Source organism: Vitis vinifera, chromosome 9 (assembly GCF_030704535.1).
Source record: "Vitis vinifera cultivar Pinot Noir 40024 chromosome 9, ASM3070453v1".
Classification (NCBI taxonomy): domain Eukaryota; kingdom Viridiplantae; phylum Streptophyta; class Magnoliopsida; order Vitales; family Vitaceae; genus Vitis; species Vitis vinifera.
Genome location: NC_081813.1, coordinates 2052448 through 2077495, shown reverse-complemented (window position 1 = coordinate 2077495; position 25048 = coordinate 2052448). Strand labels below are relative to the sequence as shown.

At 32.9% G+C, this 25048-nt stretch overlaps 4 protein-coding genes across 5 annotated transcripts; 1 reads left to right on the top strand and 3 right to left on the bottom strand.

The window, feature by feature from the left end:
• The first annotated feature begins 1899 nt into the window (after positions 1-1899).
• On the top strand, positions 1900-5894 carry LOC104880219 (LOB domain-containing protein 22). Its single transcript, XM_010656229.3, has 2 exons — positions 1900-2680; positions 3270-5894. The coding sequence occupies exons 1-2, from the start codon at positions 2043-2045 to the stop codon at positions 3394-3396; spliced, it is 765 nt and encodes a 254-aa protein (XP_010654531.1). The 5' UTR covers positions 1900-2042; the 3' UTR covers positions 3397-5894.
• LOC104880218 (putative pentatricopeptide repeat-containing protein At1g17630) lies at positions 3458-6044 on the bottom strand. Its single transcript, XM_010656228.3, has one exon. It carries the CDS (start codon positions 5760-5762, stop codon positions 3636-3638), a length of 2127 nt encoding a protein of 708 aa, XP_010654530.1. The 5' UTR covers positions 5763-6044; the 3' UTR covers positions 3458-3635.
• Positions 6045-7393: 1349 nt separating this feature from the next.
• Positions 7394-14850, bottom strand: LOC100266920 (chaperonin CPN60-like 2, mitochondrial). Of its 2 annotated transcripts, none has more exons than XM_010656226.3 (18): positions 14707-14850; positions 14569-14590; positions 13935-14066; positions 13228-13387; positions 12544-12719; positions 12012-12107; positions 11813-11917; positions 11452-11538; positions 11243-11332; positions 10249-10329; positions 10104-10172; positions 9961-10038; positions 9484-9579; positions 9305-9404; positions 9039-9142; positions 8822-8927; positions 7964-8042; positions 7394-7726 (listed from the first exon to the last, which is right to left on the bottom strand). In XM_010656226.3, exons 1-18 carry the CDS (start codon positions 14742-14744, stop codon positions 7621-7623), a joined length of 1725 nt encoding a protein of 574 aa, XP_010654528.1. In that variant the 5' UTR covers positions 14745-14850; the 3' UTR covers positions 7394-7620. The 2 variants fall into 2 exon arrangements, with proteins under 2 accessions (XP_010654528.1, XP_019077488.1); XM_019221943.2 differs by having other exon boundaries at positions 14569-14636; positions 14707-14834.
• A 6627-nt stretch (positions 14851-21477) lies between these two features.
• LOC104880217 (NDR1/HIN1-like protein 6) lies at positions 21478-22585 on the bottom strand. The gene has a single exon (XM_010656225.3). The coding sequence runs from the start codon at positions 22415-22417 to the stop codon at positions 21656-21658; it is 762 nt and encodes a 253-aa protein (XP_010654527.1). The 5' UTR covers positions 22418-22585; the 3' UTR covers positions 21478-21655.
• Between the last annotated feature and the right edge of the window lie 2463 nt (positions 22586-25048).

Below are 25048 nucleotides of genomic sequence, written 5' to 3'. Positions count from 1 at the left end.
GCTTTAATTTTTTATTTCATGAGATTTTTATTTTATTTTATAGATTAATAAGCATCTAATACCATGTAAAATAACATAAAATATTCTTAAAAGAAAATAGGGAGAAAGAAAAAGTGAAGGAAAATAAAAAAAAAAAAATTTAAAATCAATAAATTATTTTTATAAATTATTTCACTCATTTTATTTTAAACAATTTAAAATTTTATTAATTTTAATTATATTTTATTTTTTTCTTATTTTTTTGTAAAACTAAATATGAGAAAATTATTTTCCTTTAACATTTTTTTCTTCCATTAATACTTTTCGAGAAATGAACATATCCTTAATAAAAGAGTCTAGGAATTATTTTTTAAAATTGACTATTTGCAAAAAAAGAATAAAAAAAAAAAAGATGGAGAACTTAGATAATTGTATTTCATATTTAAGTTTTTAAATGAAATTTTGTTTTTAAAAATGATTGAAAACAAGTTTTTTATAAGTGAAAATAATTAAAAAATGTAATAAGAATACTTTTTAAAATTAAATTTGTTGTCAAGTAAACAAATTCTAGCATCTTTTTTTGTTTCATCAATCCATGAAACCCAGAGGGAAAATTTATCCAATTAATAATGAATCAATGATGATTATATAAACATTATTATTTTCCTAAATATGCATAATATAAATATTTATTATTGTGGAAATATTTTTAAATTATCCCCAAGTTTACTAATTTTAAATTATCATATATTGAATCATGACACTAAAATCCATTTTTTTTGTTTGTATTGTAAATCATTTTTCTTCCCAAACATTTTATATCGACCATTTATAATCAATTTAAAAGAATTAATTTCTTTTCCAAACAAACATATGTTATAAATATTTCAAATTTTCTAAATATTTAATTGGTAATAAATACATTACATAAATATCCTTAATTATATAAATATTTACCAACTATACCATTAACCATTTTTCATGTAATTCCCTCTTCTTATAAAAAGAAGTGATATATAATTTATTAGTAATTTCTGTAAATCCCCCTTTGAAAGAGTCAAATGAACCTATGCCTATCTAGTGAAGATTCTTCTTTAATCTCCAAATGGATAATTTTATTCTAATAATTTGTGTTAATGTTTTTATCTTATTAGTCATTCTCATGCCTTTTATTTTGAATTTTCTTCCTCAATGCTATAGTTATCAATGCAAATTCATATTAATTATTTAATTAAAATAAATTAAATATTCTAAATTTTTAAGTCTAACTCTCCACTTCTTTCAATCTAAACAATACCGGTTTTTAACTATCTTCACTTCTTCTCGTAAAAATAACAATCTCTTTTAAAACCTATATATAATTAATTGAAAATATGGCATTAAAAACGAGTTACTTTTCAAGTTCAAACATTGAAGAGGTTATATTTACAAATTTGGGATAATGTCATCCTTTTGTTTTATCACGATTGATGAGCAACATTCGTTCTTCTAATCCTATATAAAAATCGCATACTTTTATACTTACATCGAAAGGTTTGAAGATGTTTTTATACCTAGTTTACATAAATCGATGTAACGTAACTTTGCTAACCTTTGTAATCACGATTCGAATCCTTTTCATCCCTACCTATTACTTTTCCTCGGTTGGTAACGAGGAATCCATTCGGAACTTATTCAAATTAGGCATAAAGAATCTTAAATTTATGAGACTATATGCATGTAATATGTATCGGGGTACAAAATGTTTCGTTTACGGTCGTATCTTGTGATAAGAAAACAAACGCTTCTTCCGAACAGACACATAAGCAGATACGATAAAACGACTTTTTCCCGCATCTAATAATACACAAAAAAGAAACAATAAACCAAAACCCAAATGCCAGACTAGTCCATGATCGAGAGGCATAAAAATCTCCCCCATAACCAACAAACCTCTCCCCCTGTCTCTCTCCCCATCTCCCATTTCCCCACTCCTCCTCCCACAAAAAAAGGGAGAAAAAACAAACACCCCACCCAGCAACACCTTACTCTCTCAAATCATCCGCCGGAAACGCAGCAGCCCAATGAGCGTTCCAAGGATTGGTAACGGTACCCAAGCTTGCGAGGCTTGCAAATACCAACGTAGAAAATGCGCCCCTGACTGCATTCTCGCCCCTTATTTTCCTCACGGTCGCCAGCGCCAGTTCCTCAACTGCCATAAATTGTTTGGGGTCAGCAACATCACCAAGATCATCCGCAACCTCCACCCTCCTGACAAGGACGAGGCCATGCGCACCATCATTTTCCAGTCTGACGTCCGCGCCTCCGACCCCGTCGGCGGTTGCTACCGTATCATCCGTGACCTCCAGCGCCAGATCGAGTACACCAAGGCGGAGCTCGACCTTGTCCTCCATCACTTGGCCATATGCCGCGCCACCCACCAACAGCAACAGGCCAGCATACCGGAATCCCCATCGTCCATTTCCATTGATCCTGATCCTTTGAGTTCGTATTACCATCATCAGCAGCATCATCTTCTTCATCCCCATCCTCATGATTACGTGGTGCAACAAAAGCAGAACCAGGATATCAATGCATGGGTCATGCATGATGTCGATTCTTTGCACGTAAAAGACGGCGGGTTTGTTGATGTTGATGATATTAAGCCGCTTCTTGATATCAATGGGGATGGTGATGATGGCGTCGATGTCGATCACAGAAGGTTTGTACGTGGTGCCCTTCTTCAATCATGTTGAGGTTGATTTGATTATGTAATTGTTCTTTATTACCCGAATTCAGCAAAATTTGTTTATAAATCTCCTTAAATGTATCAGAGAGTTTGTCATCCATGTCAATCATATATAGTTGAAATCAAACTTTGATGGAAAATTCCTTGATTACAATCCCACTTTTGTCTTCTTTACTCAACAAATCGGTAATTGGCACAATGCCAACACAAGAGATCAAGGGTATCATGGTCATTTCATACCTCAAATCCGAATATATTAATCTAATATTCTACATGTTAGGTCTTTTTGGATTTGATGTTTGATGTGTGACACTCCTAAACAAGTGATCAAGAGTGTCAAGGGTATCGCAATCATTTTATAGATCCTCCAAAGTTTCTTTAGATATTGGATCCTAGCATTTCATGCTTGGAGTGTTATAAATATAAAGAAAGTAGGGTTTTAGTTCATGGCATTTGGGTGGGTAACCTTTCAATTTTATAGGCAACTTCAATTTCTTTTCTTCTAATTTTCATGATTTTGCAGTTTTTGAGTTGTTTCTGACATTTTAACTTGAAATAGCAGCGATGAAGTGGTTTTGAAGGAAGGCAGAGGCATACTGAAGGAAGACAATGACTCCATTCAACATGCTCAAGATCATGATCTAAAGGGTGCAGCTACATTGTTTACACTCACAAACTGTAATGCCTAATTGAATCTGTCATTCTCTCTTGTATCCCCTCTTTGTGTTAGTATTAGATTTAGTAAACAGATTGCATAAAGAGCAATGGCCCATCTTTATTTGCATTGAAATTTTGATTGTCTCCCTCTGATTATGGCTCTGATCATTTCATTATTTGAGAAAAAACCAGTCTTACATACCTATAAATATGTGGTAAAAATGCAATAACTCATGAGCATGTCCATAAGGAATGGAGAAACTCTTAAGTTCTACCTGTACCCAAGCAATATCGATCTCTGTTCTTCATCTATGTCGGGAATATAGCCTTCTACCTCCATTTGAAGACCTAGATCCTTGAGGATCCTGTAAACTTCTTCCAATTCTGCATGCTGGGTGTTGCCTGCTGAAAACATGTAAACCTTCTTCTTCACCTGAATCCAACTCTGGCCTGGGGTTTTCTTTAGACCCTTTGTCTTTGCTGAGATTCTGACCTTTGCAGAATCCTCCCATCTCCCGGACGCAGCATAAATATTTGAGAGCAGCATGTAGCTCCCTGCTATTTCTGAGTTGAGATTAAAGATCTGAGAGGCAGTTTCCTCTGCCACTTCTGTGTTTTTATGCATCCTGCAGGAGTTCAGCAGAGCTCCCCAAACACAAGCGTTGGGTTCCACTGGCATGCTCTTCACTACCTTGCTTGCCTCCTGTAGAAGCCCAGCTCGGCCAAGAAGATCCACCATACAAGCATAGTGCTCCATCTGGGGCTCAACCCTGAACTCTTTGATCATCTTATCAAAGAGTTCACGGCCCTCAGCGACAAGCCCAGCATGACTACATGCTGAAAGGACAGCAACAAAAGTGACCCCATCTGGCTCAAAGCCATCTTTAATCATCTGATCAAAAGTTCTTATAGCATTCTCACCAAGTCCATGTATGCCATACCCTGCAACCATAGTGTTCCAAGAGATCAAATCCTTATTCTCAATTTTCTCAAATACCAAATTCCCTTCCTTGAAACTTCCACTTTTTGTGTACATATTAATCAATCCATTCCCCACCAAAATGTTTCCATCCATCAAAGATCTGACTACATGGCCATGGATCTCCCTACCAAGATGCAGTGCTGCTAACTCTGCACAAACTGATAAAACACTGGCAATTGTCACAGAATTTGCCTTTACTTTAGCAAGCTGCATTCTTCGAAAGAGTTCAAGGGCCTCCTCCCCTTGTCCTTTGGAAGCAAATCCTCCAATGACAGCACTCCAACTTACCACATTGGGCCTCACCATCGGATACTCATCTGTCTTCTCCAGCTGCAAAAATATTGCAAAAGCCTCATCACACCAACCCAAATCTGCATATGATGATATCAGAGCATTCCAACTCACTATATTCTTGGTTTTGATTTCTAGAAACAGAATTCGGGCAGCATTTACATTTCCATGTTTCCCATACAGGCATATAAGGGAGTTTTTCACAAACAAGTAGTTTTCAAATCCACCCTTCACAACATATCCATGGATCACCTTGCCCTCATCAAAAGCAGCCAAATCAACAGAGACTGATAACACCACAGCAAGTGCTTCAGCAGTAGCCCCAATTCCCCTCATCCTCATCCTACCAAACAACTCCATTGTTTCGACATGTTGGCCACACCGAGCATGACTCGACAACAGGGAAGTCCATGTCACCAAATTGGGCTCCAGCCCTGCAGACCCCATCATCCGAAACATCTCAGAAGCACCATGACAATCATAATTAAGTGCATAACCCGAAACCATAGTGTTCCAAGAAACACAACTCCTGACAGCCATTCTCTCAAACACTTTGCGCGCATCGTCCATTCTCCCAATCTTCCCATACATTCCCATCAATTCATTCCCCACATGAAGATTCCACTGAAACCCCATTTCCACAACATGCCCATGAACGCTCCTGCACAATTTACGACTACCCATCAAAGCGCAAGCCCTTATAACCAAAGGAAAAGTAAACCCATCAGCCGAAACCCCTAGCTTTCGCATTCTACAATAAATTTCAAGAGCTTCTTCACAGTACCCATGAGCCACATTAGCCCTCAAAATTGAATTCCACAAAAGCAGATTCGAAAAGCACTCAATTGGGCTAACTTCAAACACTCTCTGGGCATCACTGACCAGCCCAAAACCTGCATAAACCGACACGACCCGGGCGGCCAAGAACGCAGATCGATGCGAGCCAGTGACGATGATTTGGGAGTGAATTTGTTGGGAAAGGTGAGATTTGGAGCATTGTTGAAGCAAATCATTGAAGAAATCAAGAACATCATTGTTGGGTTGGTGATGGATGATTGAGATTGAACGGCTCAGATTTGGTAGGAATGAGATAGAGATGAGGCGCCGAGAAGAACCATGAAGCATTGAAGGTTCAGAGGCTCAAATTTTTGAAGCCGTCAGTCATCAGATTTGGCGCCAAATACAATAACAGGGGAAATAGGCTAAAAGCTTTTAAAAGCACATTTTAGGCTTTAGAGGTGTTTGGTTACATAGAAATGATTTTGGAATTGGATTCTCCATTTCCAATTCTATGGGTAAAAAGGGGGAAAAAAAAAACTAGGGTTTTTCACAAAATTTTCGTTAAAATTATCAAAATAATTATTAAAAAAATCAACCATTCAAGATTCAATTTTAATATAGAATTTGAATTATTAATGATTAAAAGAAACCATCATTTGAGTTTTGCATCCTGTCATATGATTTATACTTTGATCGTATTCCTCCCATGATCTTTTAATCAATCTATCTATTCATCATCTCTTAATCACAATTGACATGATATTTAAAACTATGAAAAATCTATGATACTAAGACCCACCTATCGTTAAATAAAGGTAGAAGCATATGGGACTAAAGTCCATAAGGTATAAAATAATGTGATCTGAGCAAGGAAGAAAATGTCACGATATTTCGCCGAAATATCGTGTATCGAAGGGTATCGTAACGACATGATATTTCATGGAGAAATATGGATAAATATCGGTCCAGTGATATTTCGGGGTAAATCTCGAGAAATCGTTGATTTCTCGTGATATATAAGTGTTTTTGTGTCAACGAAAGTCAAAAGTGCTACAATGCCGCTCTTGGTTTGGGGTTCACCCACTTGCCATCTGGTCTAATTTGCCATTTGATATATAATGTGCAATAAATTTATATATACTTAAACTCATTATATAAAGAAAATATTAAAAGAATAGTTTAAAGAGCAAATTAATTATAATTATTTTATAATTAAATGCAAAATCTTTTAATTAATTACCAAAAATATAAAAATTATATAATTTTCTTCAAAATGTTTTTAATATCATTAATATTTAATTAAATATTAAAAAATTATATATATATATATATCATAATTTATTTTATATTGTTTAATACAATTGAATTAAATGGATCATATTTTAATATTAATATATATTTTAAAATTAGACATATTATAATCAAATATCATAATATTAGGTGTAATTTAATAATAAATGTACACTTACAAATTCATATTTTTATCGATATATGATAAATCATGTTATACATATATCAAAATTTTTAATAAAATAACTTTAAAATGTCTATTATACTTCTACTTATATTATTATGAGGTTTTCTTTATATTTTCATGATTTTTTAACAATTTTAAGCTTACCGATATTTTTTCCAAAATATCTATCGATACATTTCCGATATATCCGTAAAATCGAAGTACCAATATATCCGTGATTACCGATATTTTCATCATTGGATCTGAGTACAAAACAAGATAATGTATGACATGAAATAGGTACATGTCAAAATCATATTCGAACCCTAAAAGTGTTTTTCAGTATAGCTATCAAATAGCATGTCAGAATCATAGTTGAACCTTAAAAGTGTTTTTCGATACCAAAGACTGATCTATAGAATCTCATACCAATCTAGAAATTTTCTTTAAACATTCCTCTAAATGCAAACTAAATCACTAATAAAGGAAAGAGAGTTGGGGATAGTAAACCTAGACATGATTTTAATCAAATGACGAACCATACATTTATTCATAGATTAAACTGTACTTTACATGAATGTGTTTTCTCATACTGATCAAAATCCAAAACTGACTTCCCATTGAAAGACTTCTGCAACTCGTAAAGAATGGTGACACAAGTTCTCAAAAATAAATTGCTTCATGGTATGCACCAGAGGGTACAGATTCTAAATCTTGAACTTCAAATTCATTTATGGTTTGCTCAAATCAGTAGCCCATATCATCCATTGCTGGCATTCGGCTGGGCGCGGAGTTTTTCTCATCTGGATGGTCTACAACAGTTGCTTCCGTTGTTGTTAATAGCAGCGAGACACTGCAATCCAATGTCATCGGGTTTTGTTAGATATGGAAACTGTTAAGAACATGATATACATTGTAGGCCTAAATCTTAACAGCTTAAGTTTTTAGATAAATTGGTTGCTCAACATGGTAACAAAGCTCTGGTTAACTGGAGGTCTCGGGCCAATGCTTTAACTTTAAAGAAAATTGGTTGCTCAGTAAAAATATTTTGCAAGTACATTTCTCTAATATAACTGATTATGAACTTTACCTGGCAGCATCTACCAAGGCAGTTCTGACCACTTTGAGAGGATCTATAATTCCAGCTTTAACCATATCAACATACACACCTGGTTTTCAACACAAGAAGAGCCAATATTGTGAAATGATTGGGAGAGAAATATTATCTTTTAACTAAACATTTTTCCTTCAGATAAAAAGTTAGCCTTTATTGGGTTCCACAAAGGAGTTGAGTTTCAGTTGATTTACAAGCTTGAATCTAACCAAAAGTAAATCAACTAAGCTTGAGCAGGCAAATTAAGCTCATTCCAAAACTAAACCAATCTAATTTGAAGACTTGGCTTAAAATAGATTCAGGCCACATATTACTCCCCTAAATTTAGAAGGTCATAGATCAGTGAATAACAAAGCCTGCAATCTCGAGGCCATGTAAATTGTTCATTGGAATAAAATTGAGAATCCCAACGATTTAGAGCATATTTTTGCTCATTTGAATTATTAATTGGGCTAAATCCACATTCATATCCTCAAATAGCCAAACTCAAAATAGGTGAACCCATCTGATTATCACTAATCTATACGAACAGTGGCGATTTAAGTATTTTTTGGACCTCTAAGAATAAAGCTGATAGAGGGGCTTTCACCCTAGTGGCGAAGAGATACAGCAGGACTTGCCACGTCCATTATTGGAGACATGGAAAACATATCAAACTTTTGAACCACCACCTCAGTTGAAACAAATGAGAAAATTGGCATATTGATGACTATTCAGTAGGTGGATCTAGATAGGCCTATTTAGAAGAAACTAGACACTACTCAATCCCATTATCATATATAAATAGAATATAAGGATAAGAGGATAAGTTCTGTGGCATCCAAACGAACAGACCTTTGGCTGCATCATATCCCAAATTAAGATCGTCTTGTTCCAGCAGTTTGCCAAGCACCAGAGCACCATCACCACCAGCATTTGAAACTATTGTGAATGTTGGTGCCTACAATAAAACGTACCCATTGTTAAGAAATATTAGTTTGCAAAATGTAACTGTTGGAAGAAACAATGAATTGGAAATCCCAATAAAAAATAAAAAAAAAATAAGTGACACCTTAAGACCATTCTGGATTATCTGGACTCCTCTTTTTTGGTCTTCATTTGAAGTCTGAATGTTTTCCAGAACTTTTGTGGCATACAATAGAGCAACACCACCACCTAAAGAAAACAATCATGTTGTGGTTATAGTTGAAGGGATATCATTTCAATAGGCATATATGATATATATTAAAGGGCACCTGCCAAAAAGAGGGAACACAACCCAGGTACACAGGAAATATACTGAAGAAAACATTGATGATGACAAAGTAAGAACTTTACCAGGTACAATACCCTCTTCAATAGCTGCTCTTGTGGCATTCAAAGCATCTGTGACCCTATCTTTTCTTTCCCCAACTTCTGCCTCACTGGCCCCTCCAACCTGTGAGAAAATGAAAAGTTGCATATCAGGGCACAGAGACACACACCACTGCTGGCATTCATTAAGGTAAATAATAGACCTTGAAGACAGCAACACCACCAGATAACTTTGACAGCCGCTCCTGTGCTTTCTCCTTGTCAAACATGGCACTACTGTTCTCCATGGCTGTCCTGAGCTGTTAAAACATTATATGGTGTGATCAGTGATAAATCCTTCATCATTTTTCTTTTATATTTATTTTTTTTCCCCTTTTCCATTTTCCTGAATCTGCAACTGAGCAATCTAAACCATGGTCCCTTCTTTTAATTACGTATAGGTACTCATTTTTCAATTGAGTAGAGGTCCAGCAACTTTCTAACTGATAGTCAATAGAAGTATTTTACTATTTTATGATGTTTAGTCTCAATATGATGATGGAAATTCTGAGTTATTCTTGAGGAAAATAACCAAGATTGATCAGAAGACTGAGAAATAAAATAAAAAATAAGAATGGACAAAAGACAAAAGCAAAATCTAATGCAAGTGCTAGCATCTTTAATGAAAGCAGCCAGCATACCTCCTCACATCTTTCTTCAATCAGCCTCTTATCCCCACCCCCATGTAGAATAATTGTGTCATCGAGAGATACAGTGACCTGTTGTGAAGAAAATCAGTCATGTCCAGATGAAGCTCAGGTAAAGCATGTACATGTGCACAAACCTTTTTGGCAGTACCAAGCATTTCAACTTTGACTTTGTTGAGATTCAAGCCACGATCTTCAGTAATAACCTGCATATCAGATACTGAATCATAACACTGTAAGCATATATACTAAAAAAATATGAAGTGTTAACAATTTTGGCACCTCTCCTCCAGTAAGAATGGCAAGATCTTCTAAATTGGCCCTTCTGTTTTCCCCAAAACCTGGAGCCTTGATGGCACAGCCCTAAAGACAATGGAGATATTACAAATGAAATTTAACAAGTAAATTGGCAAATATCAATGATAGAACATGCAAGATCTAACTTCAATCATCTTGTTAGGACAAAAGGGACCCAACAGTTTGCCCAGAGGATAATACTATTCCCAGTGATACCATGGTAGAATCCACTACAACCTCTGGTATCTAATTTTATTGTTCAATATCAGAATGATATCATGGGTTAATGTTGCCATTAGAATACTAGGACACTCACTTTGCCAAGTCCTCTTGTATCACATTCGCTCATACTCCACAATTTCTTCCATTAATTCTTCTGTTTTTTCTTTAGCTTTGAAACTAATTCATGAGAATGTATCTTTCGAATGGATATTTGGCTTCTGATAAAAAAATAAAATAAAATAGATATTTTGCCCTCAAACCATCTGTTTCATTTTACTTTAAGCTTTTAAAATTGGACTTGTAAGTTAAGACCTGGAATTTTCAAATTTCTAGTTTTACTACTCTTCTGCTTTGAAACATGAGATTTCAATAAATGAGAAGTGTGAATGTGGTTATTAATCATTATTTTCAGTGTTGTTTAAAGTTGTAAATTGTGGACTCTTTCAAGAGCACCAAAAACTGAATTTTGTTTTAGAGAAGCTAATAAAGCTTCTTAGATACTTTTAATATGACAAGTAGGTAAGGGTGCTGGAGATTTCCAGCCTTCTACTTGGAGAGCTTAACATGATGCGCTATATAAAATAATGTGAATGCTTGGCTATTAACATTTTGTAGGCTCATAAAAAGTTAATAAAAAAAAAATAAAGAGATTGCCTTAGCATTCGGATACCATTGAAATTCACATGCAACAGTATTCTATAGCAGTTGATCCAGTATACCCAGTAAAACAATTACAAAAGAAAGGTTAATCAATTACCTTAACCCCTGCTTGGTGCTTGTTGAGAACAAGCATAGCTAGCACATCACTCTCTACATCCTCGGCCACAATTAGAAGAGCTCTATTTTTCTGTTTAGAAATGCAAGTGAAGCTAGGAATTATCACTGAGAAGTTCTCCTATGACTTCACCAGATCATTCACCCAGTGTATCCCATAGAAAAATAATCCATTCAAAATAGGATAATTACCTTCACAGCCAGCTCCAATATTCTTACAAGTGAGTTCATGTCTGAAATTTTTTTGTCATGGATGAGGATTAAAGGATGTTCTAGTTCCTGACACATGCAAACAAAGATTTAGCAGATTATGAATGTTGAATTTAACAACATGATGGAAGCGTATAATTTTTTTTTAAAACCTTTGTAATTTAGATGTTGAAGTTAAAAGGTTTATATGTGCGTGTGTGTGTGTGCTATAAAGTCCACAAATATTTATAGCACAAGCTTCATAGTGGGAGACCTCATCTTTGTTCAGTTACAGGGTGATCAATTATTATTATTCTTTTTTAGATAGGCAAATTTGTGTTTAAAAATAAAGATCTGAACTTACACATTTCTGGGTCTTGTGGTCAGTAACAAAATAAGGAGATATATAGCCTCTCGCTAGCTTCATTCCTTCCACCACTTCTAACTCACTGTCCAAAGTATTTCCATCCTGGATGTTTTGCAAGTATCCATAAACCATATCAACTTGTGTTAAGCCTATTGATCATAATATATCAGAAGATAAGTTAGTGAGTGTTACTCACTGCAACAGTAATTACTCCTTGTTTCCCAACTTTCTCCATTGCTTTAGCCAACAATTCTCCAATTTCACGGTCACCATTTGCAGAGATGGTGGCCACCTGTTTCATAGAGTATGGAATTGGCCAATAATGAGTACAAGTAAGAAGGAGGTATGTCGTGGATATCTGATGCTCATATGTAAAACCAGCAAAAGAGGTTAAGGGAAAAAAAGAAAAAAAAACAATGCCCACAAAGAGCTAAAAGCAGCAGAAGGTAGAAACACTGATTGTCACATATACAGGTTGTGTATTGTACTTTAATGCAAGAAGATGTAGAAAAGGGTCTGCTCATGATCAAGTTAATTTGACTATTCAAGTAAAGAGATGAACACAGCCCAGGAGATTGGGAGGGGGTTATGTGACCTATATTTCCAGAAAGAAACTTCTAACAAAATTGCAGTAACCGAAGTTGAAATGGTTCCTAGAAGGCCAGCCCCATGTTTCATACAAAAAAGAACCAGAAATAAAAATCAGTTTTCCTGAGAAGCATCATTGCCTGAGTAATTTCTTCTGGTGTGCTAATCATCACTGCTCTGCATTTTAAATCAGATATAACTGCATTAACTGCCATATTGATACCACTGCGTAAATCCATTGCATTTACACCAGCAGCTACAGACTTGCAGCCTTCTGTAAATATTGCCTGAGTCAGCACAGTTGCACAAGTTGTACCTGCAGCCAAATAAGTAATACCACTTCTGTGATGAGACTCGTTATATGATGTCATGGAAACTGCACTAATGAAATGAAAAACGTGCTTTCAAAATCATGGTTGGTAAGAAGCATATTAAAGCTTCCACCACATAAAATAACCAATTAAACTGGCATGATCAAACTAAAACCAGTTGCCACTTTGAACATGAAAAACAACGGAAACATTCATATCACTAATTATTCTGGTCATGCATGTCAAGAAAATATAAGATAATATAGTATGATTTCAATGACACACCAACAGCTACTCCCATCCACTTGAGCACCTGAACTTTGGGCAGGTAAAAACCACAGCCTTACTAAATGGTGCGTTGAAAATGAAAGAATCCACGTATGATTTCTTAGTAGTGAGAATCTTTATGCCTCCTTTGCTTTCATTCTAAAAAGTATAATTGTGTATATGAATCAATTTTGAGAAATTCAAGTGGGTTTATGATATAAAGTTGAGAACAATGAAAAGAATTACCATCTCCTGCAGCAGTATTAGTAGCACTAGCAACCTGCTTTACAAGATCTGCACCAACATTTTTAGCCTTTTCCTTGAACTTGATGCTTTTGGCAACAGTGACTCCATCTTTGGTGACTTTAGGATCCCCACGGTTTTTCTCAATAATCACATTGCGACCCTGAAACAGTCAAACAGAAAGAACAAGTCTCAATCAACTTAGAGCTGTTATTTTTTTTATTTTATCTTTTGGGATTATGATGAGAAATAACAATTATTTAATCTCTGATGAATAATTAATGGAATCCAGTTTTAACCTGCAGGAGAGAAAAAAAAAAAACAAGGAAAAAAAAAAAAAGTAATTCTCAAAGACAAAATAGTATTTTCCTCTCTTTTCCCAAATGCTCCACTAGATTATCTAGAGCAAATATAAAAAGAGAAGAAAACTTGGAATCTTATAACGTCATACCAATCTGATATAAGATTTGAAGTCTTCATTTATTTCAACAGCCCGTGTTCTTTTGTGGTTTACATTTTATTGCATGGATAGAGGCAAAAATCTTTGCAACTACTTGTGAACAATTTGTGATTGTTTCACTAATCCGATTCCAATCCATCATTGATGATCTGTGAAAATGTCTTTTCCTTGCCATAACTTAGATTTATATTTCTCCCAAAAGTTCAAGAAGGAACAAATAAAAAAGAAACTCAAGAATATAAATCAGTACCTTTGGTCCCATTGTAACTTTCACAGCTTCTGCAAGCTCAGTAACACCCTGCAACATGGCCGCCCGTGCCCCAATCCCAAAATGGATATCCTTTGCTCCATAACTTCTACTAGATAAAACCCTGCTATATACCTTTCAATTCAATCATCAACAAGCAAACATGTCAAAAGGAATCCAAGTCCCTAAACCATCTCCTCCCAGCTCCAAAGAATGAGAAAATTAATTTAAATAAATTTATTCCCTTTTCACTGATCTATTGTAACAAGTCAATTTAGTGGTAAAAAGAATAACTCATTTTGCCCATTCATCTATGTAACACAAGTGAATAACTGTAGCTCCCCAGTTGGTTGCCGAGAAAATGCAGCAAAAGGACAAACAACATGAGAACTCTTAGATTTTCATAATCCGGGTCCTAAGACATGACTGAAAATAAATTTCATTATCTGGGACCAACCCAATAGAGCATTATACAGCACAGCTACCTGGCTTCACAAAAGATAAAGATTCAAAATTCTATTTTCTTTTCCTCAATTTTCTCGGCAACCAAACAGATAGATAAGGAAAGAAAAATGACCGGAAAACAAAATGAAATGACAGAGAAATGAGAAGGGGAAAAAGGAATACAAATTCTTACCAGTTTCTTGGAAGAAGCAGAGCTGGAGAAACAACAGAGAATATACAAATCGTTCAGTAGATAAAACCCTGAAAAATGATGCTGATGTGAAGCGTAAACGATGAAAATGGAGATGATCTCAAAAGGGGAAACGGGTACCTGATCGTGGAAGCTAATTTTGCAGCTACACGGTACATGTTGCAGAGAAAATGTATCCAAATGTGATCAGAAGCGTAGCTTTCAAACTAGGGTTTTAGCCCAAACTCTGGCAGGGGTTTAGAAAGTGGGGTTTTAGTGGCATGGTAGCTTGTTCATTTTTCCTTTTTTATTTTAACATTTCTTGTAAAAAAAAAATTAATTTAGATACAGGAAAATTAAAAAATTTTCAAATTGTTTAAAAATATATTATTTTTTTTTGGGATTGTTTGCCAACTATTCTCGACAATAATTTTCTATTTTCTAAAAAAAAAAAAAAACTCATTTATCAACTGAAAACCTATTTTCTATTTTTCCTTCTTTAATAATAAGAAACAAACTATTTTTAAAAACATGTTTTAAGTGTTTTCATTTGTTTTCTAAAAATTGTTTTTAAAAATAATTATATAAATATGTAAATTGATTAAAAATAAAACATTAAATATAAAAATTGTTTTTAAAAATATTAAAAATGGATTAAAAAACCTTTAAGGTTCTCAAATAGACTTTTATTTTATAAAACATTAGAAAATAATTTTTCAGAACTGTTTTTGAAAATAGTTTCCAAACAAGGTCTAACTAATTATTTTTCCTTATTTTTGTTTCAAATTTTTAATACTTGCCAGTTTAATTAAAACTCGTTATATTTATTTAATTTTTAATAACCACAAAACTCAAGTGAACAATCTGATATTTTATTTTATTTCCTTGTTTCTTAATTAATACTCCAAATTCATAATATTTTTATAATTAATAATAATCTATTAAATGAGTTTATTAGTATTTATTCTTATACTTATCGTGTAGATTTTATTGTGTCATTCATTGGTATTGGACCATGATCAAATTAATAACCTTTAAACCCTATTTAGGTTAAATGTTCAAATGATTTGGGTCCATTGATCTATTTATATCGAGCGTGAGCAATGTTAATAAACTTGATTTGATTCGATTTTTTCATTCTTTGAAGCTAAATTCGATTTGATTAGGACATAAATTGACCATCTTAATTGGACCATATCAAACATTTTTACAGCCCAAGTTGTGACAACCATGGGCCACACTAACCATTGTAAAAGAAAGGAGTGTTATTAGCCCATTTTCTTTGTGAGCAAAGCCTAATAACATTAAGTTACTTCAAATTCTAATCTATGCCCAAAACCCACCACCAATTTAAGTCGATAATTTTACTTTGGTTCGAGAACTACTTCACTATGATTGAGTCTTATACTAATATATTTTAAGGTAAAGAACAAAATTTAAAGTTTAAATTAAGTTTTGAATAATAAACACTTGAAAACAATTAAGAACGTAAAAATTGAAGGAAACCGAGTCAAACGCTTGAATGTTTAATAAGAGACGTCGAAGTGCTTTGTTAATTACTTTTCCATAAATAAATATATATATATATATATATATATGTGTGTGTGTGTGTGTGTGTGTGTGTGTGTGTGGAAGTCGCTCGGATTTTTAAAAATTGAAGGAAACCGAGTCAAACGCTTGAATGTTTAATAAGAGACGTCGAAGTGCTTTGTTAATTACTTTTCCATAAATAAATATATATATATATCTGTGTGTGTGTGTGTGTGTTAATTACTTTTCCATAAATATATATATATATATATATATATATATATATATGTGTGTGTGTGTGTGTGTGTGTGTGGAAGTCGCTCGGATTTTTAAAAATTGAAGGAAACCGAGTCAAACGCTTGAATGTTTAATAAGAGACGTCGAAGTGCTTTGTTAATTACTTTTCCATAAATAAATATATATATATATATCTCTGTGTGTGTGTGTGTGTGTGTGTGTGTGTGTGTGTGTGTGTGTGTGTGTGTGTGTGTGTGTGTGTGTGTGTGTGTGTGTGTGTGTGTGTGTGTGTGTGTGTGTGTGTGTGTGTGTGTGTGTGTGTGTGTGTGTGTGTGTGTGGAAGTTGCTCGGATTTTTTTCATCTTGTACCAATTTGTTGACATAGTTAATTTTCTTATCATCTACTTGTGGTTTTTTTTCCATCTAGGGTTTTCCGCATAAATCTATATGTTCTTATTTTGTTTTGTTTCTTCTTGTCTATTCTTGTTATTTTACAATATTAACTTTGACCAAAAACTCTAACACGTTACATCATAAATACTTTTGAATTTATAGCCATCTCAAAACTAAAATTTTATCAACAAAAGTTTAAATTATCAAAGAATACATTAATGATATATATATATAGTTAACTTGAACTATCGTGTCAAAATTTTTGTTGATTGATCAATATTATAGTGAGACAAATGTTATGGTATTGATTCAGTATCATATTGAATACATAATGTGGACTATTCAAATGAATAGTGAAATACGAGGCATTAAATCATCATACAAATAAATATAATCGTTGTACGAATATATGTGATCAAAGTATAAATAATAAGAGAAGGATATGAAAAAATAAAATAAAATATGACCAAGATATAAAACAATGAAATTTGAAAAAAAAAAACTTATCGAATAAGGTTATGTGATTAAAATAGACGAAATAATACCAAATTTATAAATCTAACACTTTAGTCTTTTAAATTTAAAAATATTAGTTTTTAACAAAAATATGCTTTCTTTTTTCTTGAAAATTTAACTTTCTCTCTTAAAAATAATTAAAATACAATAATTTTGTGATCGTTTTATCACCTATTTAAAACTAAAAAGCAACCTTACAAGGCCATTGACATGGACCCAAAATTCATTGCAATGGTCACATATATTACACATGCCATGAAAAAGGAGAAAAAAAAGAAGTGGCTATCTAGGGTTTATGCATCTAGAGAGAAAGGGATGCCAAAAGTGTAAAACCCTAGAGACCATATCCATATCCATCTATAAAACATAGGATCAAAGAGAGCTTTCTTGAATCTTAGAAGGGCATGTTTCTCTTTTTCATTGCAAAACAAAGTGTTTGGGTCACATAAGATTGAGATGGTGGAGGAGAAAAAGCAAAGCAAGGGAAACAGAATGATGGGTCTGGAGTTTCTCATGGTTGCTTAATTACAAAATAGAGCAAGAATGAGAGTGTAAGTACTTGAAAGAAGAAAAGGCATATATATAATATAACTCAAGGGCTCCTTTTTATGGTTACAAGCTCATGTTTTCTGCAGTCAAAATTCTAGAAGTAACACAAAAATCGGTTTTTTTTTGTTTACCAATATGTACTATTTCATTGAAAATGATTTTCCATATTTTGTTAATCCAAGACATTGGGCCAATGGCTAGGTTTTCTTATCAATTACTTTGATGCATTTTCTGCATTCTTTGTTATATAAATGTTAAAAAATATTTTATATATATTTACATTTTATTTCCTTTTATTTTCCTCTCCATTCTTTCTATCTCATTCTCCTTCAAATTTAGCAAAAACCCAACTTAGCTTAAAGTTGATCAACTGACTCCAAAATCTTCACTATCATCCAAACACAAAGACTTATAGTCCAAGTAAACGCACGGGGACATATTTTCCACAACGTCCATAAAAATGACTTATGCTAAGCGAGAAACTAAGATCCAAAATTCAAGAATTTAATGTCATACAATCAATGTTTAAAACAAGTAGGCAGTCTTTTGAGTTCATATAATTGATCACTTGAAAGTTATGATTTCCTAACATAGAATGACAATTTTTCCTTACTATTTTCTTTCCCTCCCATTCTCCTTCAAATTTTCCAAAATCCAAGCTTAGTCTAAAGTTAATGAATTGAACCCAAAGTCTTCACTTTTATTAAATATAAGGACTTATAGTCCACGGTGAAGGCATGGAAACAAACTTCCCAAGGCCTCAATAAAGATGACTTATGTCAAGGAAGAAATTGAGATCCAAAATACAAGAATTTAATGTCGACGTTTGCCAATATGTGCAATTTCATGGAAAATGATTTTTCTCCAATATTTTGTTCATCCATTCCATCATATAGGAGTCATAGATAGATACAAAAAATGACTTATCATTTTTCCTTATTTTTGTCTCAAATTTTCAATATGTGCCAATTCAATGAAAACTCGTTATATTTATTTAATTTTTAATAACCACAAAACTCAAGTGAACAATATGATATTTTAATTCCTTGTTTCTTAATTAATACTCCAAATTCATAATATTTTTATGATTAATAATAATCTATTAAATGAGTTTATTAGTATTTATTCTTACACTTATCATGTAGATTTTATTGTGTCATTCATTGTTATTGGACCATGATCAAATTAATAACCTTTAAACCCTAATTAGGTTAAATGTTCAAATGATTTGGGTCCATTGATCTATTTATATCTAGCGTGAGTGATGTTAATAAACTTGATTTGATTCAATTTTTTCATTATTTGAAGCTAAATTCGATTTGATTAGGACATAAATTGACCATCTTAATTGGACCATATCAAACATTTTTACAACCCAAGTTGTGACAACCATGGGCCACACTAACCATTGTAAAAGGAAGGAGTGTTATTAGCCCATTTTCTTTGTGAGCAAAGCCTAATAACATTAAGTCACTTCAAATTCTAATCTATGCCCAAAACCCACCACCAATTTAAGTCGATAATTTTACTTTGGTTCGAGAACTACTTCACTATCAATGAGTCTTATACTAATATATTTTAAGGTAAAGAACAAAATTTAAAGTTTAAATTAAGTTTCAAATAATAAACACTTGAAAACAATTAAGAGCGTAAAAATTGAAGGAAACCGAAGCAAACAATTGAACGTCTAATAAGAGATGTTAAAGTGTTTTGTTAATTACTTTTTCATATATATATATATATATGTGTGTGTGCGCGCGCGCGCGCGTGTATGTATAAAAGTCACTCATATATTTTTCATCTTGTACCAATTTTTTGATAGAGTTCCATCTTGTACCAATTTTTTGACACTTCCTCTACTCGTGGTTTTTTTCCATCTAAGGTTTTCCGCGTAAATCTATAAGATTTTATTTTGTTTTGTTTCTTATTGTCTATTCTCGTTATTTTTGTAATATTAACTTTGACCAAAAAATCTAACACGTTACATCATAAATACTTTTGAACTTATAACCATCTTAAAACGAAAATTTTATCAACAAAAGTTTAAATTATCAAAGAATACACCAATGATATATATATAGCTAACTTTAACTATTGTGTCAAAACTTTTGTTGATTGATCGACATTATAATAAGACAAATGTTATGGTATTGATTCAGTATCATACTGAATACATAATGTGGACTATTCAAATATATAGTGAAATACGAGACGTTAAATCATCGTACAAATAAATATAATCGTTGTACGAATATATGTGATCAAAGTATAAATAAATAAGAAGAAGATATGAAAAAATATGACCAAGATACAAAACAATGAAATTTGGGGAAAAAAAAAACTTATCGAATAAGGTTATATGATTAAAATAGACGAAATAATACCAAATTTATAAATCTAACACTTTAATCTTTTTTATTTAAAAATATTAGTTTTTGACAAAAATATCATTTCTTTTTTCTTGAAAAATTAACATTCTCTCTTAAAATAATTGAAATACGATAATTTTATGATATCACCTATTTAAAACTGAAAAGCAACCTTACAAGGCCATTAACATGGACCCAAAATTCATTGCAATGGTCACATATGTTGCACATGCCATGAAAAATGAGAAAAAAAGAAGTGGCTATCTAGGGTTTATGCATCTAGAGAGAAAGGGATGCCAAAAGTGTTAAACCCTAGAGACCATATCCATATCCATCTCCATGGGGGCCTACATGGAAAGTAGAAACACAACCACAATAATTGATGGCTTTATAAAATTCCCACCGACACTAACAACAAACCTATCATAGATGATGTAAATGAAGTATGAACCCATTGAGATAAGCCCTTTTCCACGTTCTCAATTTTGTGACAACCACTAAATTGACCCACAACCACTTCCTAAAATAATGCCCACCTTCCAAAATTTTACAATAAGATATGACCCCATCTTTGACCTCCCATTTTATTTTTATTTTTATTTTTTTAATTTACATTTATGTTTAATAAATATATTAATTTTAAAATGATAATATTATATTAAGGTAATATTAGTATAAATTGGTTTTTTTTTAAAAAAAAAAAGGAAGAAAAGAATGAAGACAAGATTAGGTAGATTAACCCATTTGTGCATGGGTTATATTTTAATAAATTGTATTTCAATTTCTTAAAAATAGAAGGAAAAAAATAATAATTGATATAATATTTTTATTTTTATTTTTATTCGAGAAGTGTGTTCTTAGTGGCATATAGTTCTGCTCTTACAACAAATGATATCCCGAATTTATCCGATATTGATTGTTGCATGGGATTAGCATCGAGATTTGGGTTGAAATTCTTTTTTCAAATATACCCAATGCATTTTTCTATTTGGAATTGAATTCTCATTAAAAATAAATACATTAATATTTGACGATAAATAATAATTTTTATATTGTGGAAAAAGTAAAGAATAAAATACTCAACTTTAAATTTGATTTCCATTAAGTAGTTTTTTTTATGTGATTCAATAAATATGTTTTACGGAATAAAAATTAAAAGAAAATAATATTTTGGGAGGGAAAATTTATGATAATTTGAAAAACAAATAATATAACTTCTGCCATTGGATTGAGTGGAATTCATCATCTCTGCTCTGAGAATTTTCTCGGTAACCAAACACCAAGCTAAAACAGTGCCATATAATTAAAAAAGAACGGAAAAAAAAAATCATCAAAATCCATTCAGATTCCACAACCAAAACTGAAAAAAAAAATTACAATTTTTCTTGCACATACATTTTATAACAATTTTCACCAAATTTTCTATTTATACAAACACATTATCACAACAAAAAGGAAATGTAAAAATTATAAGAAAATAAAATTTTTCACCCCTCTCAGAAAGTCCATTTCCAGACCTTGACTCGGATATCAACCTCGCACTTCACGTTCTCCGTTGACGCCTTTCCCGGAGACTTTCCGGCTGGAATGGTGGCTTTGATGCCGTCGCATGTGACCCTGATTTTGACCTTGTTCGTCTTCAACCCTCCAACCTTCACCTTCACCTTGGTGTCCAGCTGAAATTTCAGGGGTAAGCTCTTGCTCTTGAGATCTGATTTCAGAGCTGTAATGGACGAGCTGTCGAGGGTTTCTGAAGTGGATGATATGAGGACTTTAAACGACGTCGTATTCTTGGTGCCATGCACGAAGGCAGGGATGGTGCCGGTACCGACGCTGACGTCGGAAGATGAGGTGGCGGCCGATACAGTGGTGGGGTCGTAGATGAAAACGAGTTTCTTGTTGGGGTTGCGGGCAGTGATGGAGAGGTCAAGCTTGGAGGTGAGCTTGGTGGCGGTGACGTTGAATTGGGAGATTCGGAGAGAGGTGACGGCGAAGCTGGGGCGGTGGGGGCGGTAGAGGACGTAGAAGATTGCACTGGCGATGGCGGCGAGGACGAGTATGGAGAGGATGACGAAGGTGAACCAGAGGCAGCAGGAGCAGCACCTGCTCCGGCTGCGGCGTTGGGGCTGTGGGCGGTAGGCGGGGCGGGTGGCACCGTACAGTTGGGCTTTGGTGGCCGGAAATGAGTTTGTTCCGGCGCTACCGTTGAGGGGTTGTGGTGGGTGTGCCGTGGACTTAGGGTATACTCTGTCTGTCATGGCTGTTTGATTGGGGCTTGTTTGGGAGAAGGAAAATGGATGTTTGGAGGGGAGGAAAAAGGGAGAATTCAGAGTGTTTGGGACGTGAGAAAGTAAGAGAAAATGGAAAGAGAGAGAGAGGTGGGGAGATGGGTGTGGGGAGGGGAATGTGTAAGTGATGAATGGAGCAAGGAAGGTGAAATGGCATTGTGAGGGAGACAGCAACACCACAACCATGATGGGATTAAGGTCCACGCTCTTTTAAAGCGCGTGCCATCACGCTCAAAATATTTTTGAAAACTATATAATATAAAGTTTTTATTAGACTATATATATATATATTTATTTATTTATTTTTTTTCACTTTCAAAAATAAATATTTATAGCATAATAATAATAATAATAATAATTCACCAATCTCCTGTAATCCTTGAAACTCCAATATTCAATATATTACTTTGATATTAATCGAGTTAGATAAAAAGTTTGAGATTTCGATGTGAACTCAATATGCAAGATTAATTATTATCTCACAACTCAATAATTTTATATTAAATTAAATGTTTTAATTTGATAATATTGATTTGGGACTTGTTAAAATACAATAAATAAAGATAAACTTGTCTTGATAGAGAAAAAAAAAACCGAAGAAGATTCTTATATCTTCATATTACGTGACATCTAAAAACTTTTGTATCGGCGTGATTTTTAAGTACTATAAAGTTTACTATTTATTCTTTAATTTTTTTTTAAAAGAAAAAGTTAGGAAAAGGTGTTTTGATGTTTCTCCAAATGGCATTTCATCTTAATTTTTCCTAATTTAGGTACAAATTTCAAAATTGAAGCCCACGCGCCTTCACTGAAAATGGAACTAATCCCATGTTTTCAACCACTAAGGATGGTTCCACTTGACCTACTCTTTTTCTCTCTGAAGTTCCTCTGAGTGGGCTTGAAGGCTCTATCATCATCATAATTCATGGTCAATAGATCAGACGGCTGGGATTGCTTACAATGGAAATGAAGCGACAGTGACCATGTGGCAATATAATAAGACAGCTGGTGTACTACCCAAATCACGACTTTAAACAAACTAAAGTTTAAGAGACCCACCACCAATTTCAATCTTCCAACCCCATGTTCTTAATTATTAAATTAGTTAATTTTCCTTCATTTTCTCTCTCTTTCTTTCTGGTTTCCATCCCCCCCAATCATTGACAGAATGAAAGTCAGCAAATACAGCAAATTGATTCTTCATTAGGCTCCAATCATACCAAACTTTTGTATTTTTTTTATTAAATTTAGAAAAATGCATATGACTTTCTGCTACGCTAATCCAAAGAGAAATTTCATGTTACTATGAGGCCTTGCTAGGCTCTTTAGAAAATATATTTATTGTTTTCAATTTTTATTATTTTTTTTGTGAAATTTAATTATAACATTTTATTTTTGGGTCAATCATAAAACTGATGATTTTTCTTAGACTTGAAATAGGGATAACAACATAGCGAATTGGACGGGTTGTCCTATCCCAATCTCGTTCCATTTATTCAAAATAATTTTCATTCATATTTCATTAAAAAAATTAAATGAGTAAGGTAGTGCCAAGCGGGTATACAAATTTCTTATACCAATGCGTTTAACTTTTTTTTTTTAATTAAATTAAAATAAATATATTTTATAAATAATTAAAATATTATAAATTTTTGTTACTTATTTTATTGATGAGTATTTTATTATTATTATTATTATTATTATATTAAAAATAAAAAAAATAAAAAATTAAATTAAATTAAATTTACATATAATTGGATCAAGGCACAAGACAATACTCAAATCTATCCCAAGTTTTTAAAAAATAAATTCCAAACTCACCCTCAACTCATTCATTTAAATTTCAAACTTATTCCATTAGGGGTAGAGTAGGGTAAGTACCGGAAAAAACTCGTTCCATTATCATCTTTAGTTAAAGTGCATTAGAGACTATGTTCAAAGAGTTAGAAGCGGCTTTTAATATTTGAAAGTATTTATTTATTTTTTTAAAAAGTAATTATTTGGTAATATTTTAAAATTTTAGAAACTTATTTAAAGTGATTATGATACTGCTCGATAAGTAATAAAAATAAATGTAAAATGATTTTATAATTTATATAAAAATATTAATTGAATTTTCAAAAATGATTGCTCCTAGTATAAATTCAACTTGGACCCATTTTTTTAATTTGGACCTAACTGTGTGTATATATATTTTTAATTTCAAAGGTTGTTTGGACATGGAATTGAGTAGGTAGTGTGACCTATTTCTTTTCTTTTAGGTTATGTTTGGTTCCCGGAAAGTACAAAGGAAAGAAAGAAAATGCTAAGGAAAATGATTTTCTCATGTTTGGTTGTCCTATGAAAAATATAAAAGAAAATCAAATATAATTAAAACTAATTAAAAACTTATGTATTTTTAAATTATTTAATCTTTATATTGATGAGTTAAAATAAATAAAATGAGTTTGAAGTAACAAAAAAAATAATTTATCAATTTTTAATCTATTTTTTTATTTTCCTTCACTTTTTCTTTCCTTCTACTTTTCCTTTGTATTTTCTTTTCCTCACATTTTCCCTCAAATTTTCCGGGAACCAAACATAGCCTTAATATTTGGCTTT